General features: G+C 37.5%; 2 protein-coding genes across 4 annotated transcripts in view; both read left to right on the forward strand.

Moving 5' to 3' along the window:
- CGNL1 (cingulin like 1) overlaps nt 1-7,556 on the forward strand; it is a 56,064-nt gene extending 48,508 nt beyond the window's left edge. The window contains exons 16-19 of one of the 2 annotated variants that reach the window (XM_082060818.1): nt 1,541-1,665; nt 2,198-2,306; nt 3,215-3,378; nt 3,966-7,556. In XM_082060818.1, coding sequence (XP_081916944.1) covers nt 1,541-1,665; nt 2,198-2,306; nt 3,215-3,378; nt 3,966-4,107 — 540 coding nt within the window. In that variant the 3' untranslated portion in view covers nt 4,108-7,556. The remainder of the gene's footprint in view (nt 1-1,540; nt 1,666-2,197; nt 2,307-3,214; nt 3,379-3,965) is intronic. The other variant, XM_082060819.1, reaches the window with a different exon arrangement.
- Nucleotides 7,557-11,804: 4,248 nt separating this feature from the next.
- The window catches only part of MYZAP (myocardial zonula adherens protein), a 62,327-nt gene continuing 51,561 nt past the window's right edge, over nt 11,805-22,570 (forward strand). The window contains exons 1-2 of one of the 2 annotated variants that reach the window (XM_082060756.1): nt 21,068-21,165; nt 22,067-22,210. In XM_082060756.1, coding sequence (XP_081916882.1) covers nt 22,160-22,210 — 51 coding nt within the window. In that variant the 5' untranslated portion in view covers nt 21,068-21,165; nt 22,067-22,159. Of the gene's footprint in view, nt 11,818-21,067; nt 21,166-22,066; nt 22,211-22,570 lie in introns of those variants that run through there. The other variant, XM_082060757.1, reaches the window with a different exon arrangement.

The following is a 22,570-nucleotide window of genomic DNA, read 5'->3' on the forward strand; positions in this document are numbered from 1 at the left end:
AGTTTATATATTTCATATACTAAACATTCATACTGTGCATACATCTGTTTATATAATAAGGTATTTTTGTTGTAGTGAGCACAGGCATCTCTCTACCACACAATTCTGTCTATATGTTTGAGGATCAAATACATTAAAAATAAGAAATGTGACAGCTGATATGGTACACTTGTTTTAGAATAAAACTGAATATCAATACAGAAACTTTTAAAAAGCACTTATATAGAAGACTATAGAATATCAAAGACACTGTTATCCAGTTTAGCTGTAAATCCTTTGACCACTTTTGGAGGAGCTGTTCTTCAAATTCGTAGCAGTACTTTAGGAACATTGCTGAAGGCAGATCATAATTTCAAGCAATTTTAGTGATATTTTTTTCTCCCAATCAATTTTCGTTGAGTATTTCCTTCTACAGGAGCAAATAGGTGAAAAAATGACATGCCTCTGAAAGAAAAGATACAGATTTGATAGAGAACTTCTACTCTGTTTTCTGGAAGGGAATATTATTCATATGCTTCAATATCTGTGATGGAAAGTACATTAACATTAAAAATACTTTCTAGCTTTTTGCAGCATTTTATTCTGCAGCTCAGTGCTTTCTGAAAGCAAGATTATTATCATCACCCCTAACTGAGATCCAGAGGAAAGCTATCTTAACAAGTCATAGTATTATTGACAGTCTCAAGAACATAAAACAAATTGTAATGAGAACATGTTTATACCAGACACATAATTTGGTGCCTTAGATGGTATGAAATTAATCCCATCTTAATTGTTTAAGCATAAAGAATGCCACCTACTGGTATATCTTATGCGTATCCTTATACTTTAGTTCTGACTTTTCTATCATAGGTTTTTTACTATTTATGATTTGATATCATGGTTTGAAGTTTGTGACAAAGGGCTTTAGTTTCTGTTCCTCATGTAACTCTTCTTTTCTGGCAACTTCATCATTTGGTCCCCATTGAAAACCTCAGTTACCTAGCCTCATAAAAATAAAATTGTATATCTGAGGAAGAAGTCTGTTTTCATAAATACTGCAGCTTGCAAAGCTTTTCAAACTATTTATGTAGTAGGAGTAGCATTGGATAGTTAAGAAAGCAGGGGAAACCCCACAATAACAGCTTTGATAAAGCGATACTGGATGCAAGTAATTTCTTTGTCTACTTGTTTTAGCTGTACACCACTGAGTTACAGGGGAAGGATACAGAATTTGACAAAAGAATTGTGTGGAGAGTAAGACAGATCCAAGGCTATTTGAGAAATTTTGGCTTATTAAAAAATGCTGTCCGAAGTTCAAGGGTCCGTTTAAGCCTAAAATTTTAACTCCTGTTAAACACTAAATTATTTTAAATAAAGCACAGTAATAGAAGATTTGTTTGTACTAAACAATAAGTTGTCACTGACTCTCTTTTTCTGTATTTACTAAATTAAAAAGATACTGATGACCTTATGTTTGCCTGGAGAAATTTATTTTATGTTAAGGTAATATTTGTTAATATGAGCATGTATATAGTAACCAAGTATGTTCTAACCATAGAACAAAGACTTGAAGAGCCGAATCCTTCACCTGGAGGGTTCTTACCGATCCAGTAAAGAGGGACTTGTTGCTCAAATGGAAGCGAGGATCACAGAGCTAGAAGAACGACTTGAAAATGAAGAGAGGTGAAACCAGTTATGTTAAGATCAAAACATGCATGTTTATGTTTGTTAATATGGCCTCTTGCTAATATTTAAGTCTCTAATACAATTAACTTGATTATTTTTTTCTCACCAGATTAAATGGTTACTGTTTCATACAACTATTGCAAATTTCCTTTTTGACTGAAAGTACACTGGAAGTTGCCTTATAAATTAAAAAGTGGGCACATTCCTAATGTTAATGTCTAATATCAGTAACAGTCTTAGAAATATTAGCTATATTTTAACACTTCTGTTTTCCTGTTCACTTCATTGTTTAATCCTGGAGGAATGGATTTTTTTTTTCTAAGAGTTGCTCTGGAGCTGGAAGAAATTCCCCTTAGGGGTTCATGCTTTTGAACAAATTTCTTAGAATGTTGCATGGAATCAGTAAATCAAAGTAGGGGCCATTAGTATTTCTTGAATTCTTACAAGATTTCTAAGGAATCATGTCAGCATGATTGGAAGTATTTCAGTTTCTTTTTTTACAAGCCTGTCTTTTGTTTATTTTTTCTAGGGATAGAGCTAATTTACAACTGAGTAACCGCAGACTTGAGAGAAAAGTGAAGGAGTTAATGTTGCAAGTAGATGATGAACATCTCTCATTGACTGATCAAAAGGACCAGGTAAAGACTAATATGCAAATATCTGATATTAATCCTACTAGCATAATTCATCGTATATAAAAGACATGAGAAGGATAGAGGTAGATAACTGATTACTTTCTTTTTTATGAACTCAAATTTAGTGAGATTCCTGTTCCCATTGTCATGATGTTCTTTAATCTAGTATTGTTATTCATTTTTAAAGTTATGAAAAGGAAACACTTATAAAACAATGCTATAATTATTTTAAGAAATAAAGCAAATAACAGACCGTATGTGATCCTATAAATATATACACCAGCATATGTTCCCATAAATACATACACCAACTAATAATATGTTCTGTTTTGTCATCACAAAATTTTGTTTAAAGAAATAAGCTGTTTATTGTTGAATATAGGCTATAAGTACTAAGCATAAGTTGATATTGTAATAGCAATGTACTCTGTGATTCCTGTGGTCTTCATTGATTCCTTGCTTAAAACGTGGTTTGTTTTAGTGTGTGAGTCAAATAGTTAATGTTCTGCCTAGAGAATGAACAGTTTGTTTCAAACATCTCTTAAGGCAACAACCTTTTGAAATCCTATGGGTTTTTAAAATATATTTTATAGTATCTATCTGATAAAGTTGCTTACCTTAGACACACTAATAGCTCCATCTTCCCTAACTGATAAACAGTTCTTGCTGTCACACAGTGCTGTCTTACACTACCAAAGGTATGTTTGCTTGTTGATGTTTTTACTTAAGAAATTATATCCCATCACTTTTCTCAAAGTCTAATGCTGATTTTCAAATACTTCTGAAGCATAGCATTACAGTGTCACTACACTGGCAAAGTTGTGTCTTTATTCTCCCTTTCATAGATGCTGGAAGAATAAAATACCTTTATTAAAATAGTCCTCTAATCAGCTGACATGTAAATATTTCAGTTGAATTTGCGTTTGAAAGCAATGAAACGTCAAGTTGAAGAAGCTGAGGAAGAAATAGACAGACTGGAAAGTGCTAAAAAGAAACTCCAGAGAGAACTGGAAGAGCAGCTAGATGTGAATGAACAATTGCAAGGACAGCTTAATGCTGCAAAGAAAGAATTAAGGTAAGATGACTTGTCAGACCTTATAATTATGGATCACACCACCACTCACAAGACTGATCTTTTGCTCCTTTAGTCCATAAACTGAGGGCTTCTCTAACAAACTTTGAGTTTGTCATAATCAGACAGAATTTAAGAGACAAACCTGTGAAACTCTTCTGCATTTCCTTTCTCTGCAAAAGTTCTCCAACTCTCCTGCTGAATAAAGTCATTGAGGCAGGGAAGAAAAAAATGGAAAAAGGTCATGGGATTCAACACTCTTTTGGTGGTAATAAAAATTTCCTGCTACAGCTATCCTGTGTTAGTTTTCCCCAGCCATCTTTGAACATCTCAGTATGCAAGGTTCACAGTTTCCCCTCTCTGTGACTTTAGTTAGAGGCGCCTGAAAATATGACTGATTTATCTTTATTCTATTGCATGTTTCTTTCATGTAAGATACAGTGTATGATAAACTACCCTATTGGAGCACAAGTTTCTTCAACATCCTTTAAAAATGAAAAAACTGCCTGTCAATGTTTTAAGCTTTGCATAAGTTTTCTGCAAGTAGTTGTGCAATTTTAATAGCAAAGATATGTGTATTTTTGTTTTAGTAGACTGAAGAAGTCACCAAGTAAAGTGTTGGCCGATTCTGATGATGATGACGACGATGACGATTTCAGCACAGATGGTGACAGTCTTTGTGAAGTACCTTCAGGAAATAGCTTTTCAAAAGATGATGACACAAAAATCTAAATAAGTATTGAATCTCCGATTCCTCAAAAGTACTGAAAATTATCAGTGAACTAGATGTTCTAGAAGCCAAATGACATAAAGGGATTTAAGTGTTGGGAATATAATGTTTCCATCCATACTGTGCCATTTTCTTATTTAGATCTTCACTGTCTATTATAGAAAACAGGATTGCATTATAAAACAGCTATAAAACATGGATATATATGTATATATATAACTGCTACTGAAAACAGAGGGATAATGTTTCATGTTGGAAATGTGATTTTGCTAATATTCTGTTTAAGTAAAAAGCCATTTGAAAATAATTCAAAATTAGTTTGTAGTTATTAAAAGCTTTTCCCTAAAATTAAAGAAAACACAGAAGATTATTTAATGATTGTAAGCAGGGGGAAATTATGTATAAAATGTAAATATTTAAAATCTGATCTTTTTATTGCCTAGTAATATTTTGTAAAGTTTTTAATATTATATAAATCAGTTTCATATGTAAAGTACTTAAATTTATACTGAATGCTATATTTGGTTTTTGTCTAAGAAGAAAACAAAATTAATACGTTTTATGCATTACAGAACAGATTCACAGGTCCTGAGCCCGGAAGAACATTCCCATTTTAAAACCAGGGCAAGTTTTATTGTCTGTATTCCCTATATCAGAGACCAAATGTTAATCCTGCCTGTTGACTTTAAAAGGACCATCACATCTGCGTGATGAGTGAGGATTGCCTACAGCTTTCTTGTAAACTGCCTTTAAGAAGCTTTCTGTTTGTAGTCGGGGAGGGTGAGAATGAGGTCAGTTATTACTTGGCGGCTTTTCATTTCCTGAAACGGACTCCATATTGCCAGAGGCAGGACATTATAGGCCTGCTGGTTTGAGGGCATCAGGGCAGGCTTATCTTTAAAGTCTTTAAGGAATTCCACTCATTCCTGTAAAATTACTTGTGGTCTTTGAATTAGGTCCATGCTTAAATCTGTTTGTTAATATTTCCCAAAATTTTATGCACCTGACAAGAAATTGCACCAAGGAAACAAAGTATGTAATCTGATTTTTTTCTCTCTAAGCTTTCTTCAGCATCTATTTGTGGTATATTGCAATGTTTGGTCATATATGCAGACATATATTAGTATTTCAGTTTGCAGAAGTATCTCCGTTTTGGGTGATCCATCTGTTCAACAAACTTTGTGGGAAATTTAACAGGAAAAAAAACCCAAGCTTTGTAGATTTTATTTTAAAAGCATTTACCATTTTATTGCTAAAAATATTTTTGTAATTTATATTGCACCAGACTGTTTTTGCTCCTTCACAAATCTAGAATTCTAAGTAAAGGGCACTACTACATAATTTTGTTAAGAAAGCATAGTTAGGTGCTGTCTGATTATTAGTATTTGTCCCTAGTTAGAGGTTAGTGAGCACTTGGTTAGTGGGCCACATAATAGTGTAATGTCACTGTAAAAAATACTTTAAACTGAAGTTGCTGGGAGCTTCCATTACGCCCACAAAGGCATCTACTGAAGAGGACAAATTTAACAGCTCTGAAAGTGAGGCGGATGGATTTGGTTAAGGCAAAAGTCCTGACAATGGCAGTATCCATTTTCATATGATTATATGAAATGAAACTCCTGCCTGCAGGATCAGAAATATGCTCATGCATTGCAGATTATAGTCTTCTGCTGTGTAATTCCCTTCAACTTGGTGTTGGTGGTTTGAGATATATGGGAATTAATATGAACAGCATTGTTGTAATACTCTGTCTCTGAACCTTGTATATATTTTCAAATAGCAGACATCATATAATTTTTTGCAGTACTAGTTTTACTATTTGGACAACACGGAAGCAACCTTTCCTTGAAGAAGGTCTGCACTATACTGTACTGATAATCATCATATAGCCTGCTGTGATTTATTTGTTGTTGCTTCATTTGCATGTTTTTGTAGGCTTAACTTTAAACAACAGATTCCAACCTCCAGGACTCTGTCCTAATGTTCACAGATGGCTATTATTTCAAACTACTGGAAGAAAATCACTTAATATTGCATCTACCTCTGGTTACTAAACTGTAAAAGAAAAATTCACTTAAAATAAACAGTCAGTCAGCTCTTTCTGTTCTTTGTACGTGCAATATAGCTTGATATGACAATTGAATTTTATATGGAAGATGCATGTGTTTAAAATATAAAAGAAAATAATAATCTGGGGAATACCGATGCTGTAAACAAGTCTCTGCATTTTCCTCTTTTTTGGATAACTACTTTCTTTGTAACTTGGAAAGCAGGTTGCTGGTATAAAATCTAGAAGACTCCTTTTCTCATTTGAACTTATAATAAGTTAGAAGGAAGGAGACACGTTGTTGTGGACTCCTAGTGGGAAAGATCTTGCTTATTAGACCTCCCTCCCCCCATGTCTTCATAAAAATAACCAGTCTTTGTTCATTTAGGCTTGGAAATGGCATTTCCTCGTTAGAGTTCTCAAATGATAGGACTAAAATCAAAATAAAATCTTAAAATGTTGAAAAGGGTACTTGAAATCATTCACAAACCAGTCGGTAGCTGTGCTTCTTGAGACATGCTAGTTATGGTGAGGGTAGGGTCTGGGTCTTGACTGTCATGAAAAAACATTGCTAATAGTTTAAGGATGTCTGATTTGTTCACTCCATCTCATGGCAGTTTTTGATCAAAACTCATCTTAAGTCAAGGCTTAGTTTAGAAAAACTTCCCTGATATTTCTGTGTAATCTAGTTCTATCAATAAATGAATTTCAGAAGAAGCTCTTAACCCATAAAAAGAAGGAAGATGGAGAATATGTGAAGAAACATGGTAGTAAGACATTCAGTCCCCAGAACTTCGTACAAATACCAGAATTTCTGGTGTATTACAGAGGGACATGGCTTGAATTCTGAGCTGTAGAGACCTTCAGTTTTCTTTGATGATACCATAATATCTCATAAACAGACCGAAGCTAAATCACTTTTGATATAAGCCTGACCTGATGACTTACATAGTGGGCGCTTTTCTCTCAGTGTAAGTAATCTATAATGAACAATGATCTTTTTGTCATCTCTGGGATTAATGGCCTTTCATAGCCCACTGACATTTTGACCATTTTTATGTGGTGAGAGATTTTCTATAAAAACAATATTTTTTCCTGTTATAAATTTTGTTCTGCCTAAATATACATGTTCTTCAAACAGCTGTGTAAGATTGCTATTTCAATTCCTGACAACTCATGCTTTAAGAAGACTTATTCCTGGTTTTGAGAATAAAACCCATGTTCCATTTCGAGCATTTTCACTAATATGTTACACCCTGGCAGATCTTGGTTTTCTGAGCCTACTTTTGTAGGTAAGAGAATACAAGGTAACTTCTACAGGTGTGTGTTGATGTTTTATATCACTAACCTTTGGAAAGTACTCGAAAGATCTTTCAATGGCAATTGCTATACAGTGCAAAATGTGTAAATGTAAAACAAACAAGAAAATCCTTCTGTCCTCCATAGACTCCTCACTCACTGTCCAAGTAATAACACTAAGGATGGTAGTCACATATAATGGATTTTAATGCCCTGGAGTTTGGAAGGCATCTCTGTTCATAAAAGCATTAAGGTCTTTCAGACATCATATCTCTTTTTCATGCATGGAGACAGAAAAAGTAAGAGTCATCATCTTCTTGCTGTACCTTCTTCCTTGTGCTGTACTTCATTTAAGGAAAATCCTATACTATGCAAATAGTTTCTCAGTTCAGCAGTGCCAGTTGCTGTTAATTGTTCAATCACCAGGCAGGTTTCCCACACACAATGTAGTCTCTTGGTGATGAGACTATAACTTGTTGATTAATCTGCGTATTCCTCCAATTTATCCTCATTCTTCTTAATTCTTTCCTTTTTCCTGATTAAATATTCTGTTCTGATTTATAGCTGATTTTCTAAATTATTCCAGAAGCCATGTGCATTCCTCATTTTTTAAAGGCCAGCTGTGTGCTTTGCTGAGTGAGCTTCGCAGTACAACAACTTCAGCTTTTAGGCCTTTTCTGGATCACACAGCATATTTCAGTAATTAAATGTTGATGCTTTTAGCTTACTGGAGCTTCCTGTCCTATGAGTAGAGCTACACATTTCAGCTGCTTAATTTCTACCAACTGCAGTTATCAAGTAACATTGCAAAATGTTCAAAGACTTTGCTGAAAGAGCAACATTCTTTAGCGATTGCTAGGGTTTATAGCACATTTAATTTGTTCTTTTTTGCATAAGGTGCTGATTAGGCCACATATTTAACCCTCTGACCCTACTATGTTATAGTGGGGAAAACTTAATTGTTATTTCAAAATTTATTTGTGAGCACTGAGCTATGAAGAAAAAGGTATAGAAATTAATAGAAAGCGGGTTTTGTATTATAGGGTTTTCTTTTAACACGTAAGAAAGGAAAGACTTAATAAGAAGGGGCGTAAAGTTCAACAGAAAAGGTCAAGTGCGGTAGTGAATTGGGCTCACCTACCTCAGTAGCATTTTGACAGCTCTTTAGTGGTTGCTACCAGTTAGCCTTATGTGAGGTCAGTAGAGACTGTGTTTTATGTAAGAGGGAACATTTGATCTTTTCTCCACTTCTAATAATAATTTGCTGGTTTATTCAGATCCTGAAGCTTCATGCCATTAGCAGAAGAACAGGCAAAACAAATTTACTTAAAATCTGAGCACAGATGGATGATTAAATTTTAAGCTCTCCAAGTTCCTCCTCCTACAGTAGGAAAACTGTAGGAACACTTGATGTGAGTGCAGAAAAGGGACCCATTACAGATAACTTGAGTTGTTCTATGCTTTCTGTGTACTTCTTCAGCAGAATGGGCTTTCTGACCAACATTTTATATATTGAGTTACAAAGCTATTTTCACTAGTTTCAAGCAGTCCTTTTACTTTGGTTGCATGCAGTCTGGCTAGGATGAAACCTACCAATGGCATAATGTGAATAGAGAAAATATACATGGTAAGAAAGATCGATGCAGGATCCAGTTCTGATTAATTGGATTTTGACCCTTCCCTTCACTCCTCTTAAAGAGCCTGGCACTGAATATTGTTTAAGCCATCTTAAACCTGCAGATACCTAACTTGGGCTGGGATGGATGTAAGGTTTTATTTCCAGAGAAAGACTGTGAAGGTTCAAGATCAGGATGGTGGGGAGCACACTGAAGTCGTGCTAGGAAATGCCTATTTCCTGTATGCATTTGCAGCAAAGATTCTCAAGAGAGTGCAGCTGAGACAAATGATAGTGCTGAAAAAGGAGCAGCATATGTTTCTGATATTTCTGTGGTTGCTCTGTTAATGGAGACCGATTAGTCGCGTTCCCTTGTGCAGCACGGCTAGTTCTGTTTTGCAGAAATGTTTTCAGAATCTTCAAACCTTGGATAACCAAGTGCCTGCCAGTATCAGATATGTCTTATTTTGTGTGATTCACATTTTATCTTTTTTTCCAGAAATTGTGTGTGTAGTTCTGTGTTTTCCCTTGGATTTGTTTTTTTGTCAAAGATGTGTTTACTTCTGTGTGTTTTTGTGAGAGAGAAAGAAAACATCGCTGTCTTTGGAGTGGAAAGAGGCTGTCTGGCATTCATCCCTGGGAAAACTCTGGCTGTGCCAGAAATGAAATGTACTTTTCTAGAAAGCATTTCCACTGTGCACAGGAGAGCTGAGCTGTTCACTAAAAGTTTGACTCCCCCAGACACAGAACTGGTTCTTCTCAGCCCAGCCTGGCCTTTATTTTCCTGGGAGGTAAGGACTCAGAGCTGGAACTTGATTTGGCTGAGGCTGCTAGCATGTGATTTCTGTACTGCAGATGAGACTGAGATTGGTATACTTTTAATTTTGGTCTTCAAGTCTTTTGGTTAAAGTACAGCAAATACTATTTAAGGAAGAAAGACGCATTGGGTATTTGTGACTAAAGCATGCAAGAGCAAATACATGTGCACACACACACACACTCTGAAGGCAGAGAAAGATGGGTGTGCATCACTTCAAGTGCTGTATCAGCTGATTTGTTGCCTGTCTGAAAACATAAACCTGTTTAAAATTGATGTACAAATTCAGTGGCTATGTAGTTACTGTAAATTCTTCCCAGCAGAGACAACCTTCATCTGTGTTCTGGCATTTTCTTGGATATCTTCTCTGTAAAAGAGCTTTTTGACAGAGTCCCAACAAGCCTCTTAATTTGTCTTTTAAACACTTTACCAAAAGGAAAACAAAGGAAACTGAGCCATCCAGAGAAGGCAGGGTGGTCTAATAGTTGGAAGTAGAGCACTGAGAACCAGGAAGATTCTGTTTTCTAATCCATTTGAGCTGCTGCTTCAGTCCTTCACCTCCTCATATTTTTGTCAAGATGCCTAGAAAATGGAGCACAAAACTAGACCTTGAAAACATGATATTGTGTCTGTGTTGAAACTTGCTGAATGAAAATGTTGGGAGGAAACGCCAAGGATCTGATTTTTCAGCGCATCTGATTTTTCAGCAAATCTGCTTTCTGTGTTGTGTTTAGCCCTTCGCACTCCCCATCTGTGAGATGCTGCAATGCTTTCTAAGGGGGGAGCTATTTTACTTGCCATGCATCTGATATTGAAGGTCTTGTGTGGGCTCTGCAGTAGCCAGCAGGCTCTGTGGAGTGTCTTTGCTGTAGAACAACAGCCTTAAGTCTAGATTTTCTTGCTTTACAGGGAGTTTCAAATTTGTTTTTCTTGAAATAAGAAAATGGTTTACTTTGTAACAGGTAGAATGGTTATGAAAGAGGGAAGTAAAAAATAAAATCCAATAAAAATATGTAAAAGCTGTAACATCAGCCCACCAAGGAAAGGAAGCTTCCTGAATCAGGCTACTTCAAACAAAACTCTCTGTGCCTTGCTGTTTCAGTACATACTGTGTGTGGTATCCAGCTATTTTAAAGGTAAGATCAAATTCACAATTCAGATCAAAATGTCTCTCGCAACTGTGAACTTCTTAAGCATTACTGAGAGTCACAATGGAAAACCATGATCTCTGTGGTGTTGTATGTAATATCAAGTCCAAGGGCAGTGTGAGCCTTCTAGAGGGCCCAAGAGAATTAATCTCTTCAGTTTGCCTGGCATCTTTTAGCTAGGAAACTTTTTCAGATGGACTGAATTTAATAAGCATCAAGGGATAAGCAGAGTAGGATGAGTAAGAAAGAAGGCTACTACAGCTTCTACCTGTGTAAGGGGAGAGGAATCTTTTCAGGTATATACATGATAAGCCTCATATGCATGTACCACAATGGTGCTATTGATATGGAGTGGGGATAGCAGAAGGAAAACCACAGCCTACTTAATCAACTTAACCTCCTTTCCTCTTCCGTCCTTATTGCTGTTGCTGGCTGCTCTACTGAGAAAATGAGCTATCATGGCACTGGAAAACCCCTGCTCAGTAAGCTAGAGTCTTTTGTATTGTTTGCAGGAGAAAGGTAGCTGGAAGTTTGTACTACACAGCAAACCAGCTCAAAATGCTCACAGACTCAACTATTTGTTTTTAAAATGAAACAGATTCAATTTGAAGACATGTATATATCAACAAGTATATGTTTGCAGTGGGTCCCATGAAAGTATTTTTTCAAAGACAAAACTGGATTTTCATCAGATCTGTTGCCCTGTGACAACTGCCATGAAGCAAGCCCCAGTACCGGCCCTGCTGGGCCAGCTGCTTACGGCACAGTAGCCCTACAAAGGTGCAGGTAAGATCTTGGGACTACCAATGTGTGCTACACTCTGGTGGGCTTTCTGACTTGGTACTTGGCTGATGGTCTCTCTTGCACTTCCCAGCTGTGGTGCTTCCTTCGTCAGTGACAAGTGCAGAGACTGATGCATGGCATTCGGTGCGCTCGGGCATAGAGGAAGTGTGGACTCCTGACCACCAGATACTTGGGTTAACATTAGTTTATTCACAGAAAACACATGTTGCCAGATGCTGACAGAAAGGTCTAGCTGTTTGATAGGTGGCTGTTGGAAGATTTTGCTTTTGGGGGCAAGTCTGGCATTTTGGGAGGGGGGGTGGGTGGGTTTTTTTTTGTTTTGATCAAAGGAAACAAACAACAACAAAACACAAAACTGAGACTGGGGAGGTTCCTCTCCTGATTCTGTTCTCTAGGTGTCTGCCAGGTCTGTACTCTCTTGTGCATGAAATCTTGACTGCATGTTTGGGATTTTATTTTACATATGTTTTTAGCTTACCTTTTGTCCACAAGTAAAGTGAGAGGCAGGCAGTATCTGCAGTGCAGGTGGCAGGAGGGAATCCGATACCTGGAAACTTGGTGGAGCAGAGAGTCTGCCTAGATCTGTTCTATATGGTGTCAAGCTTACCAACAGTGCACAGGATGAGTAACTCACAGAGTAGGTCTCCACACCGAGGGATTAATAGGACCTGTATCTTCTATACCTGCCAAGCCCAGCGCATCAGGTATCATGTAACTGTAAGTCTGGTCATTTTTTATTTTCTTCTCAATAGTACAAGGTTACCAACCAGCCACAGAGCAGACTGGTGATAGCCACTGGACACACTGCAGTTAACACTTCCCTGAAGCGTATATGCTGTGATGTGTGCTGCTGACCACAAACATGAGTATGCATGGCTGCCAGGGACGAGCTGTGAGGAAACTGAGTGCAGAGTCAGATAAAAGGAGCACGTTTTAACTTTGGTGCTTTATCTAGTCAGTGCAATTGTTACAATCACCTTAATAATTTATACAAATTTAAAAGTATTATGGAAGGGAAAAGGGAGATTGATACCCGTTAACTTTGCTGTTCGTCTGAAACTTTTCTGTGCTTAGCAGGGCTTGACATCTCTGGCTCTTGGGAAAGATGAAAAAAAGAAAAAGGCCACAAAAAGGGAAAGCCGCAAATTTTTTTGAGAGAAGGGCTATCCACAGAAAATGGTCGGCCGTCTTAAACGTGGGAACTGCAGTCACGACTGAGATGCCCAAGAGAAGTCACCCTTCCCACCCAAGGTGCCTGGGGAGCATGCCCTGCAGCTGGCAGCAGAGAGCAGGCGATGCCGTGTGGGGTGGGTGGCAACAGCCATGTCGCTGCTCCTGCCTTAGTCTCAAAAGTCCTCCTGTCTTAGTGCCACATTGCAGGTATCTTTTAATACATCATGAATTGTGTTTAATTACGCAGTGCCCTCTGTATACCATGACTGTATGCATTGTGCAAAACTACAGTACTTTGTTGGAAAGAATCTCACACCTATATCCATGAAGCTAGTGACCATTACCCATGGGGGTGATTAAATTGCCCAGTGGCACCATATTTCATTGCTTGTGTCCTTCAATATAGTGAGAATGGCAAAATTCATCCCTCTGCACTGCTAAGCAGCCAGCAAGTCCTGCTGTGGCTGTCATTGCAGCTGAGGTATTGCACTCTCCCTGTTAACTTCATTTAATTACACCCTAGCAGTGCAACTTTTGTCTTGTTTTCCCAGGCAGCAACTGGTGTGGAGCCAATTGTGATGCTCCCTCTGCAAAGAGGGTTCATTTATAAACCAACCTAAAAGAGAGATTGACAAGCGAAATGGTATATTGAAGCTTTGGAATCTTGAGACTGAGCTCATGCCAGAGTACAATTTTCTTGTAAGATGAGGGAAATTATTTAATCCTCCTTGGATATCAATTCCCTAGCAATGAAATATAATACAGAACAGCCATGTTGCCAGGTTGATCTTTTTCAGTATAGAGCCACAGTTAAAATAGCATTTGAGATGTTAAGGTGCATGAAGTGGCTGATGTGAGAGGTGTATGGTGCTTTCCTATAAAAGTACTGCTGCTGTGAGAAGTACTCAGATACTATTGCATGACTAAGAGGACTGAAAACTGAGTGATCCTGCATCTGGATAAATTAATTTATGAAGGACAGAGAAAGCATAGATAGCATCTACTCTACCATCTTGTAACACTGTATCAAGGAGACAATCACCAGAATGGATCAAGGAGAATCAAAATTGGTACTTTTTAATACATCATGATTAGACTGTGAAACATGCTGGTGCTGATGTTGATAATTTAGCGGGAAATAAAAATTCATAGCTGGTAAGAACACCTATTATTTGTAAAAATGTGTCAGCAGGAGTTACTAAACATATTGTTCAGGAAGTAAATCAGTCTCTAATTATTAGAAATCCAGGGAGATATTTGGAAGGAGTGGGAGGATAATTAACGTCTATCTCCTGTGAAGTTCTTGCGTGTCTTTCTGAAACAGGAAATCCTGGCTTCTGACAGACAAGACAGACAACAGCTCCTATGCAGTCTGGGCATTTGTACTACTCTGCATAGTACTGAGTGATGACCTGGGAGGCATTATGAGGTAGTTAATGATGATGGCTGGACTATGACTTGACAAAAAGAATTTATCCGAAAACAAGTTGTCTTTTGCCTCAACATTTTAATGTATTCTCAAACAAATTATTTTCAATACCGCTTTAGAGCTGGGTTCATTCCACCTAACTTCAGGCACTGACCTAGGAAGATGTCAACAGTGTAGGAAAAGTATAAGCAGGTATGTTCATGCTTTCATTGGGGACTGGAGTGCTTCCACTTCTTGTTGTGATCTTTCTCAGAAGTTTCCCTTTTTTCATGTGACTTGGTAAGATCCTAGCATCTTTCACTGAAAACATAACTGTTTGTTTTTTCCTTACTGGAATATGCATCAAGACCAGTTGCAGAGGTAGTGTTTGAGACATGCATAATACGACGTCTGCAGTTTAATAAGTTTTGAGCAGTCACCATTTCACAGTATGGGCCTTAAGAGTTCATCCACTTTTCCAGAAATCACACAGGACAGAATGAACTGTGCTGAAATGCCTGTGGTTTGTTTACTGGTGGCCTACAAAGCTATGTCATCAGGAATCTGTAATATTTTGTAGGTTAATGAGACCACAATTTCTACTTGAACAGGTTCCCCACTTTGTATCACCAAGCTCTGTACAAAATCATGCTGTTCTAGCCCAAGGAAAGCCTCAGAATTTCTAGAAAGGGAAAACCTTATATTTTTGGAAGGTTTTACATTAAAATGATCAGATGGTATTTACCAAAAGACAGCTAAAAATTCAACCAAAGCAATTATAAGTGTCTAGACCACATGTGGCTACAGAAACAGTAGAATTCAAGTTATATCTACATAACGATGAATTATAACCTTAGTGTCGCTCTTGCAAAGTGGTTGCTGGTACACAAACATACTAGCTTAAAGGTAGTCTAGGAATCTGACCTCTAGCTGCAGCTATTTCTGGTACTGTCAGGCAAAGAGCAATCTAACCACAGGCTGAAAAATTTCCAGATAATTTGATGTGATCTGTGGAAACTACACCAAACAACTGCGGTATTAATAGAAAATTAATAAACAACATCAGTCACAAAAGGCTAAAAACTGAAGAAATAGTATAGGTTCTATAGATGGGCGAAACAAACAAAAGGCATTTGAACTATGCCAGCAGTGCTATTTTCACAATACAGAAACAGATTCCGATCTTAAAGCTATGTGGCTGACAACATGCACTCAGGAAATCTGTGGATGTGGGCCAGCAGCAAGCATGCAAAAAAACCCGACTATATTTCAGGTATCTTTAAAGCTGCTGTTCCTTTGTATGTGTGTTTGTGTGGCTGCCCTGCACTGCAAAAATGTGGAAGTTATTGTCAGGTTCCCATCAGGGTCAAAACTTCAGCCAAATATCCAAGTATGTTTCAACTCATTATTTTTCTAGATTTTTACATTGCTATCAGAGAATCACCTTCATACTGAAATGACTCCAAATCTTAGGACAAGATCCTGTTTATAGTTACAACAGATTTATGCAGAGAAGGTATACCAATAAATAGGAAGATTTGGCCAACTGGGTTGTACTCATAAAGTGTTCTAGTTTTACTCATCTTCCAAGTGCAATTTATGCCCACATTGGCCACTGTGCCTCGCATAAGCCAAGCAAAGGAAAACAATATTCTGTTGAGAAATATGCTTCAACATTGTCTTCCTAAAGACAGGGACAGAACTACTCAGCAGGAATACAATTCCAGGGGGCACTTCAACAGTTTTTGTCCAACGGTTAATTCTATAGGAAGTTTTTGTCTACGTATTTATCTTTCTTGTTAATTTATCAAAATCCTAAATGTGTATACAAATACAGGAGAACCCCAAAATTCATGGAGACTCCATAACTCCAGTCATATGAGAAGTGGGAAATGTACTACAATTTATCCTTAAGAGCTTGCTATCCTGTCTGCTGTCAGAATATTTTGGTGTATTTTTCATTCTAATGCTTCAGCAAAAGTACACTGTGTGTCATAAGACAGCGGATTGAAGATTTCCAGAGTGTTTCTTACTCCCCCAAATGGTTTACTCAAAGAAATCAACCTAGAAAATGAACAACCATCAGGTGTTTTCAATGTATCCAGTGCATGCTATTAATGTATTAATGTACTAATGTATTGTAGTCTCCGTGCAACATCTGTAGAAATCACTGGGGATTTTACTATTGATTTTAGAGGGAGGAAGATTTGACCTCATGTTACTATATTAATCATTTGGTAAATATTTCTCTAAACGGTAGGAATATAGAAACTTCCAGGGGCAGAGTGATGGTCTAACATCCTGTTTTCAACAGTGGCAAATTCCCAGGGCCTCATAGGAAGACAAATCCCCTCCTTTCCTTCCCCCCACAGCTAGTGTCAGTTGTGTCACAGGAGTGACTCCTGTCAGTCCCTCTGATTGTTGGTGGCCATGGGGCAGACCTCTTTGACAGCTCTAGCTCATGGCATGTTAGCTAGCTCACCATTTTATCTGACCCAAACCTGATCCTGTATACATATCTGTATTTTTCTCTTCTTTCAACGCTATAATTTCTTTGTTCAGTGACCTGCAACAGCAATGGATCTCCAGGTTAATTATAAAAACCAATAGGATATTTCCTTTGTACTGCTTTAATTCTATTAACCCACATTAATATCCAGAGCACCTCCGTTTACTTCTCAGTTATTATCAGACAGATGCTAGAAAAATGAGAGCAGAAGTAGGGCAATTGTCTTTTAGTGATTTCTTTTTTGTGTATGTGTGTGTGTGTGTCTGTCATTTCTTGTTCTGCACAGGGAGAGCAGGTGTTCCAGACAGGTCTGTTCTAAGCATTCATTACTATCTGTACCGCACTTTCTCTGCTCACATTAGAACACTGCAGTTCTGAAATCAGAAAGATTAAGTTGTACTAACTAAAACACATTGTTAATCAACTGTCATGTATGTGACTGTGTATGCGTGCATTTAAAAAAAAGCTTTGAGAGTTGTCTTAGATTAAGCTAGTGGGAAAAAAGCACTCCTTGCAGAAGCCGAATTTTGGAATAAATACAGTAGCCCTATAGTGCTCGCTTTCCATGCTGAAATACTTCTGCAAAAAACAAACCTGCAACAGGGAAGAATTTAAATCTGTCTCTTGAGATATGCCATTTCTGTTTCCCCTGCCAGGTAAAGACAAGATTCTGCCCAAGCAAGCTGTAGAACCTATTAAGCTAACACAAAGAAGCCTAATAAAATCCCATGTGTTACTCAGTCCAGCCACTCAAGTAGCTTTTCAAGTAACTCAAAGATTTCCAGAGGTGGGAATGATGCTCTATTAACCGATGATGAATAAACTTCTTGAAGAAGTAGTGTGGGTAGGCTAGAAGAGCAGCAAAATGCCTAAGCATCATGAAGTTATGAGAAAGAATAGCAGTTAATTGTTCAGGGAAATTAGCTTTTCCTGTTAATGCTAATGACACCTTTTAGAAACCTATATCTACAAAATTAAATATGTATTATTAAAATTAATATGAGCAACTAAAGACTTCCTCAACAGATGTGACTTGAAATCTTTTTATAATGGCACGTCAGAAGCACTACAGACAAGGCTGGGCATCTGAATAGAAAGAGTAAGATACAATGGAGTAAGGAGCGGTACAAAAGAGAACTGGCCTTCCCCAGAGCCTGCAAAGAGTTTGTCATAATATAGTCACTGTGCATGAGGCTTTCTGTGTATTTTTTTCTGCATTTGACTTGTTTTGAAGTAGTTATGTCAGACACAGTAAATTTTAGGCACATTCTGAAATGCAGAGAAAGCAGAAGAATTTTATGGAGACTTCTGCCATCTAAATCTCATTATTGGAATAAATTTATGGAATAAGTCAAAACCCAACAGAAGTGAATGGGTCTTTCAAGTAATTTCAAAGGTCTTCTGATCAAGTACTCACTACTTTTTGTTGTGGTTTTCTCTGGAGAGAGAAACCTGATGGGAATAGTTCCACTGCAGAAACAATTTAATTTCATAATAGAAACTTTAATTTATGAATTATGAGTGATCTTGCAAACTGCTTTATTTCCTTCTGTAGACTAGCCTTTGTCACCCAAAAGTCACAGGTTTATTTGGATTTCACATTATCATCAAGCAGGCAGAATGCCAGGAAATCCTGCTCTACTGGTCCAAGTCACAGATACCAGTTTGATCTGTTTCGAAGTCTGTAGTAATTCTTGAAAGTGCCTTCCTGGAGTAATTCAAATCTCTTGCTCTGTGATCAGGAACCAGAACCATGTGACTCTCAGCTGCATTCTTGCTAACTGGATGATGCAGCATATGCAGGTGAAGGAAAAACAAAAAACATACTTCTCCTGGGCTGAAGCAGCCTGAAGGATGACACTGGAAATCTGGGGAGTGGCCAGCCAGACTCATAGATACAGCGTGTGACCCAATCTATAAGTGGTCAGGTGTGTGCATCCATTTCCTTCCTAGGACTAGGTATATTGTTAGAGGGCCATTTCCCTAAGTGATATTTAGTCATAGTGACTGAACTATTAGTAAGTACCCTTAACTATTTAGTCCTCCCTACACTCCCTCCTAATAAATTCAATTCAGTTAGGCCCAAGAAAATAATCTGTATATATTGTAACTTTACTTCTTTTTCTATTATTGTAATGACTTACACACAGAGAAAACTAGACAATTCTTGGTGACGGGATAATAAAATTTGATTATACTGTAGATCCAGATAGATCCACTAGAATATTTTTTGAAGCTAGAGGGACCCCAGCTTTCCTGATGAAAGTCCCTGATAGAGAATCAGTATTACCTGATATTTGATCATTAAAATATCTCCCCTTCCACCTTGTTTACTTTTTATGTGACTTCTAATAAACTTCTTTTTAGTATGTAGAAAGAAAACAAATAATAGAATCGGATCTTCCTCTTGTACTTCATAACTTTTATGTGCAGTTCCCTGTCCTAGCGATGTGTGTGAACAGGCAATGGGCTGGGAGAGTCGTTAAGAACTGGTAAATTCCCATGTGAATCCTGAGATGGAGAACATGAGGCCCTAAACTGCATCTAAAACATGGGGGAAGCCAGACAACCAAGAACTTCTGTAGCATCTGTGCAGATGTTCTAGACAAAGGCCAGGTCCTGTTATTGGTGAGAAAAATATTCCATCATTATCTGCCCTGAATCAGGGCTGAAGTCCAACAAGACTTGCTATTCTGGCCTTCTGTCGTAAAATAGAGCTGAAGCAGAACATAGTTTTTCCCCTTCTTCTGTGTTTCCATTCCTGCGGAGAAATAAAAGTGAAATGTGCTTCCTCTTTCCCTTTGTAAGTTAAAAGAAAACAGTCAAATACTTGTAGTGATTTCCTGTCCTTAATGTTCCTGCTCCCTGAAATAAGTACATTCCTTACACTTCTAGAACAATTTGCACTCCACAATTTATTTCTGCCTCTAAAATCTCCTTATTTCCTGCCACAATGACAAGACTGAAATCTGTCTTTTGGAAGAGATCTATCCTTTGATATTATCTCTGGGGAGTGGAATTTGATTTTAAATGCATCTACAGTATAACTGTAGTACTAATGGTGGGGCGTGCCTGTTTTCTACTCTCCTACCTACCTTAACCAGTTCAATTATGTGACCCGGCCAAGTCACACCCCAATGTGAACAACGCTGCTGCTCCTGTGCTGCATCATTTTTACATGACATTTACGCTTAACTGTCCTGCTTGTGTGGACTGACTAAAGCAAAACCTACTGCTGAAGAATGAATGACAAGCTGCTAGTATTGCACGTGTGTCTCGTGCCACATTGCTATGGGCTGTGACCCAGTTGTTGACTGAATGGGAGACCTACGTGACAGAGGAAATGGTGAAGATGAAACAAGGGGTGGTACTTTTTCTGCTGAATCAGAACTGGATTGATGCCCTATATGCTTCAGCAAATTGTGAAGTGATGCTATCTAAATACCTAAGAATTAGTGACTGAAAAAAATGACAGTGCTAATATTTTTCATTCATGTGGCCACATATTCATGATAAATGAAACTGTCCTATATTTGTTTTGATATATTTCTTATGTTAGGTGATTTTAGTAAAGTCCAAGCTTTTATTTTTTACTTAATAAAATAAAAGCCATTACTATAGCTGTGTGAATATTACGATTCACAGACATGCTCAATCAACCCCCCCCCAAATAAAGCTAAAAATAATATTTTTCCTGAAAAACATGCCCTTTTAAGACTTTGCAGCCTTCTTTAAAATCTTAGCAGTAATTTTTATTTCATTGTAAGTTGCTTTTTAACAGTTTGAGTCTGCAAATCATAGCTACCAGGTGTAAGCCTCATTTTGCTAACTGCTAGGAGCACCGATACACTTAAATACACTGACATGCATATGTATGCATAAAGGAACATGGCAGAATCTTGTCACTATTATCATTACCTGATTGGCTTCGATGGACTTGGTCTGTGTTCTTACCCAGATACAGCTTTAAGTGACTAACCCATTCTCTTTTGTCCTTTCTGTCTCTTCCAGAGGAAATTATAGTGCACATTGCATTTTATCATTTGTTGAGCTATCTGGCATTTTGTGACTTTATTGATATATAGTTAAAAAGTACTTGGCGAACCTCAACAGGAAGATGGACTCTAAGGAGGAAGTACGACAACAATTAAAAGCAGAAAACATTGAAAGAAGAATTTATTGTAATTATAGTATGTGACTCTACATTATCAGTAAATATGGAATCAAGCTGTTATTGCAGGTAACTCCAGGAATTTCTTTTTTTATCCAATGCAACCATAACTGAAATAATCACATAAAATGAGTACTAAGGGCTTTGCAAAATAAAATGTATATTCTGCATTTCAAAATCCTGGTGTGGGAATTCCTAACTATAGATTTGTGAGATCAGCAAGAGAGGCTCTGAGTTTCTGTAGTAATCCTGTATTAGCCATATACCAAGAGTGTTAGGTGACAGCAAACAGTTATATTGATAGGTTTCAGATGCTTGTAGCTGAAGCAATCTGTAAAGATAGCTGTGTGTGTTATGTCACTTCAAAAGGGTAGCTCTAAAGCACAGTAGCTCCAAATGCAGCAAAGATGTATTTGCCAGTAAAGATAAAATATTGCTCAAGACAAGAACTGTACAAATTATATATTGGTTTGTATGTTACATAGAAGGGGACCTATGACTATTGAATTTGGGGGCTCAGTTTCTGGTATGCATCCCGTAACAAGCTGGTTTATGACTGTTGGCAGACTAAAATTTTCATAGGAGCTGTGATGCCTAAAAAAGAGAGCTTGAGAGTTACATGATGATGAGCTAAGTGTGTGTCTCTAGAATACAAGGGTGAGACCTAGCAGAAAAAATAAACAGCTCTGAGGAAAAATAGGTGATCAAGCCCAGAGGCCTTACTGAGTCTGCTTCTGAAGTATTTTACATGCATCTGTCCATTTGATAATCTCTGCTATAAATGGGCTTTATGCCTTAGGGATGATGAAGGCAGAATAGATTTTAATCCCTCTGGAAAGTGAAGGCTATTAGAAGTTAATTATAACACCTCATTTTTGTAACAATACAAATGGGACTTTATAACCTTCATGACCATAGGTGTGAGTTCGTGCTCAATTTCTAACTCTGCAATTATTCCCAAATCTCACAGGATTAATATTCCAGTTGATCAAGTGTTATTGGAACTTTCCTTCTTCCTCTGGATTCAGTGAGCAGTTAGCCTGAAGATGGAGAGGAGATTTTAATGAAAAAAAATCAGCCTTTTATCATGCCCACATTTAGGCAATTTGTCAAGGTAAGACCAGGCTTCCCACTCCTGCAGGAATTCTTTTACGATCTGCTATTCTGTGAGGGCAGATCTACTTTCTGCTCAATGTATTCTGTGTTCTCTTGCCCATCTTATGACCAAGGGCTTTTCATATAAAGGCCTGTTGATCCTATGACATCCTGTTTCATTTTTCTCACAGCATAAAGATCTTTGGGCCTTCTCTGGGAAAAAAACATTTCAGTAATGCTGGTAGTGGGAAACAACGTAGCCTGCAAAAAAATGAAGAAGGTGCCTGCACTTCAAATTTATTGTAGTTCCTGTGTAATTATATTAGCTGTTTCACAACAACTATAGCTCCAGATATTCATACTATAGTGTCATCCTGTA

This window comes from Streptopelia decaocto (assembly GCF_964273445.1).
Source record: "Streptopelia decaocto genome assembly, chromosome: 9".
Classification (NCBI taxonomy): domain Eukaryota; kingdom Metazoa; phylum Chordata; class Aves; order Columbiformes; family Columbidae; genus Streptopelia; species Streptopelia decaocto.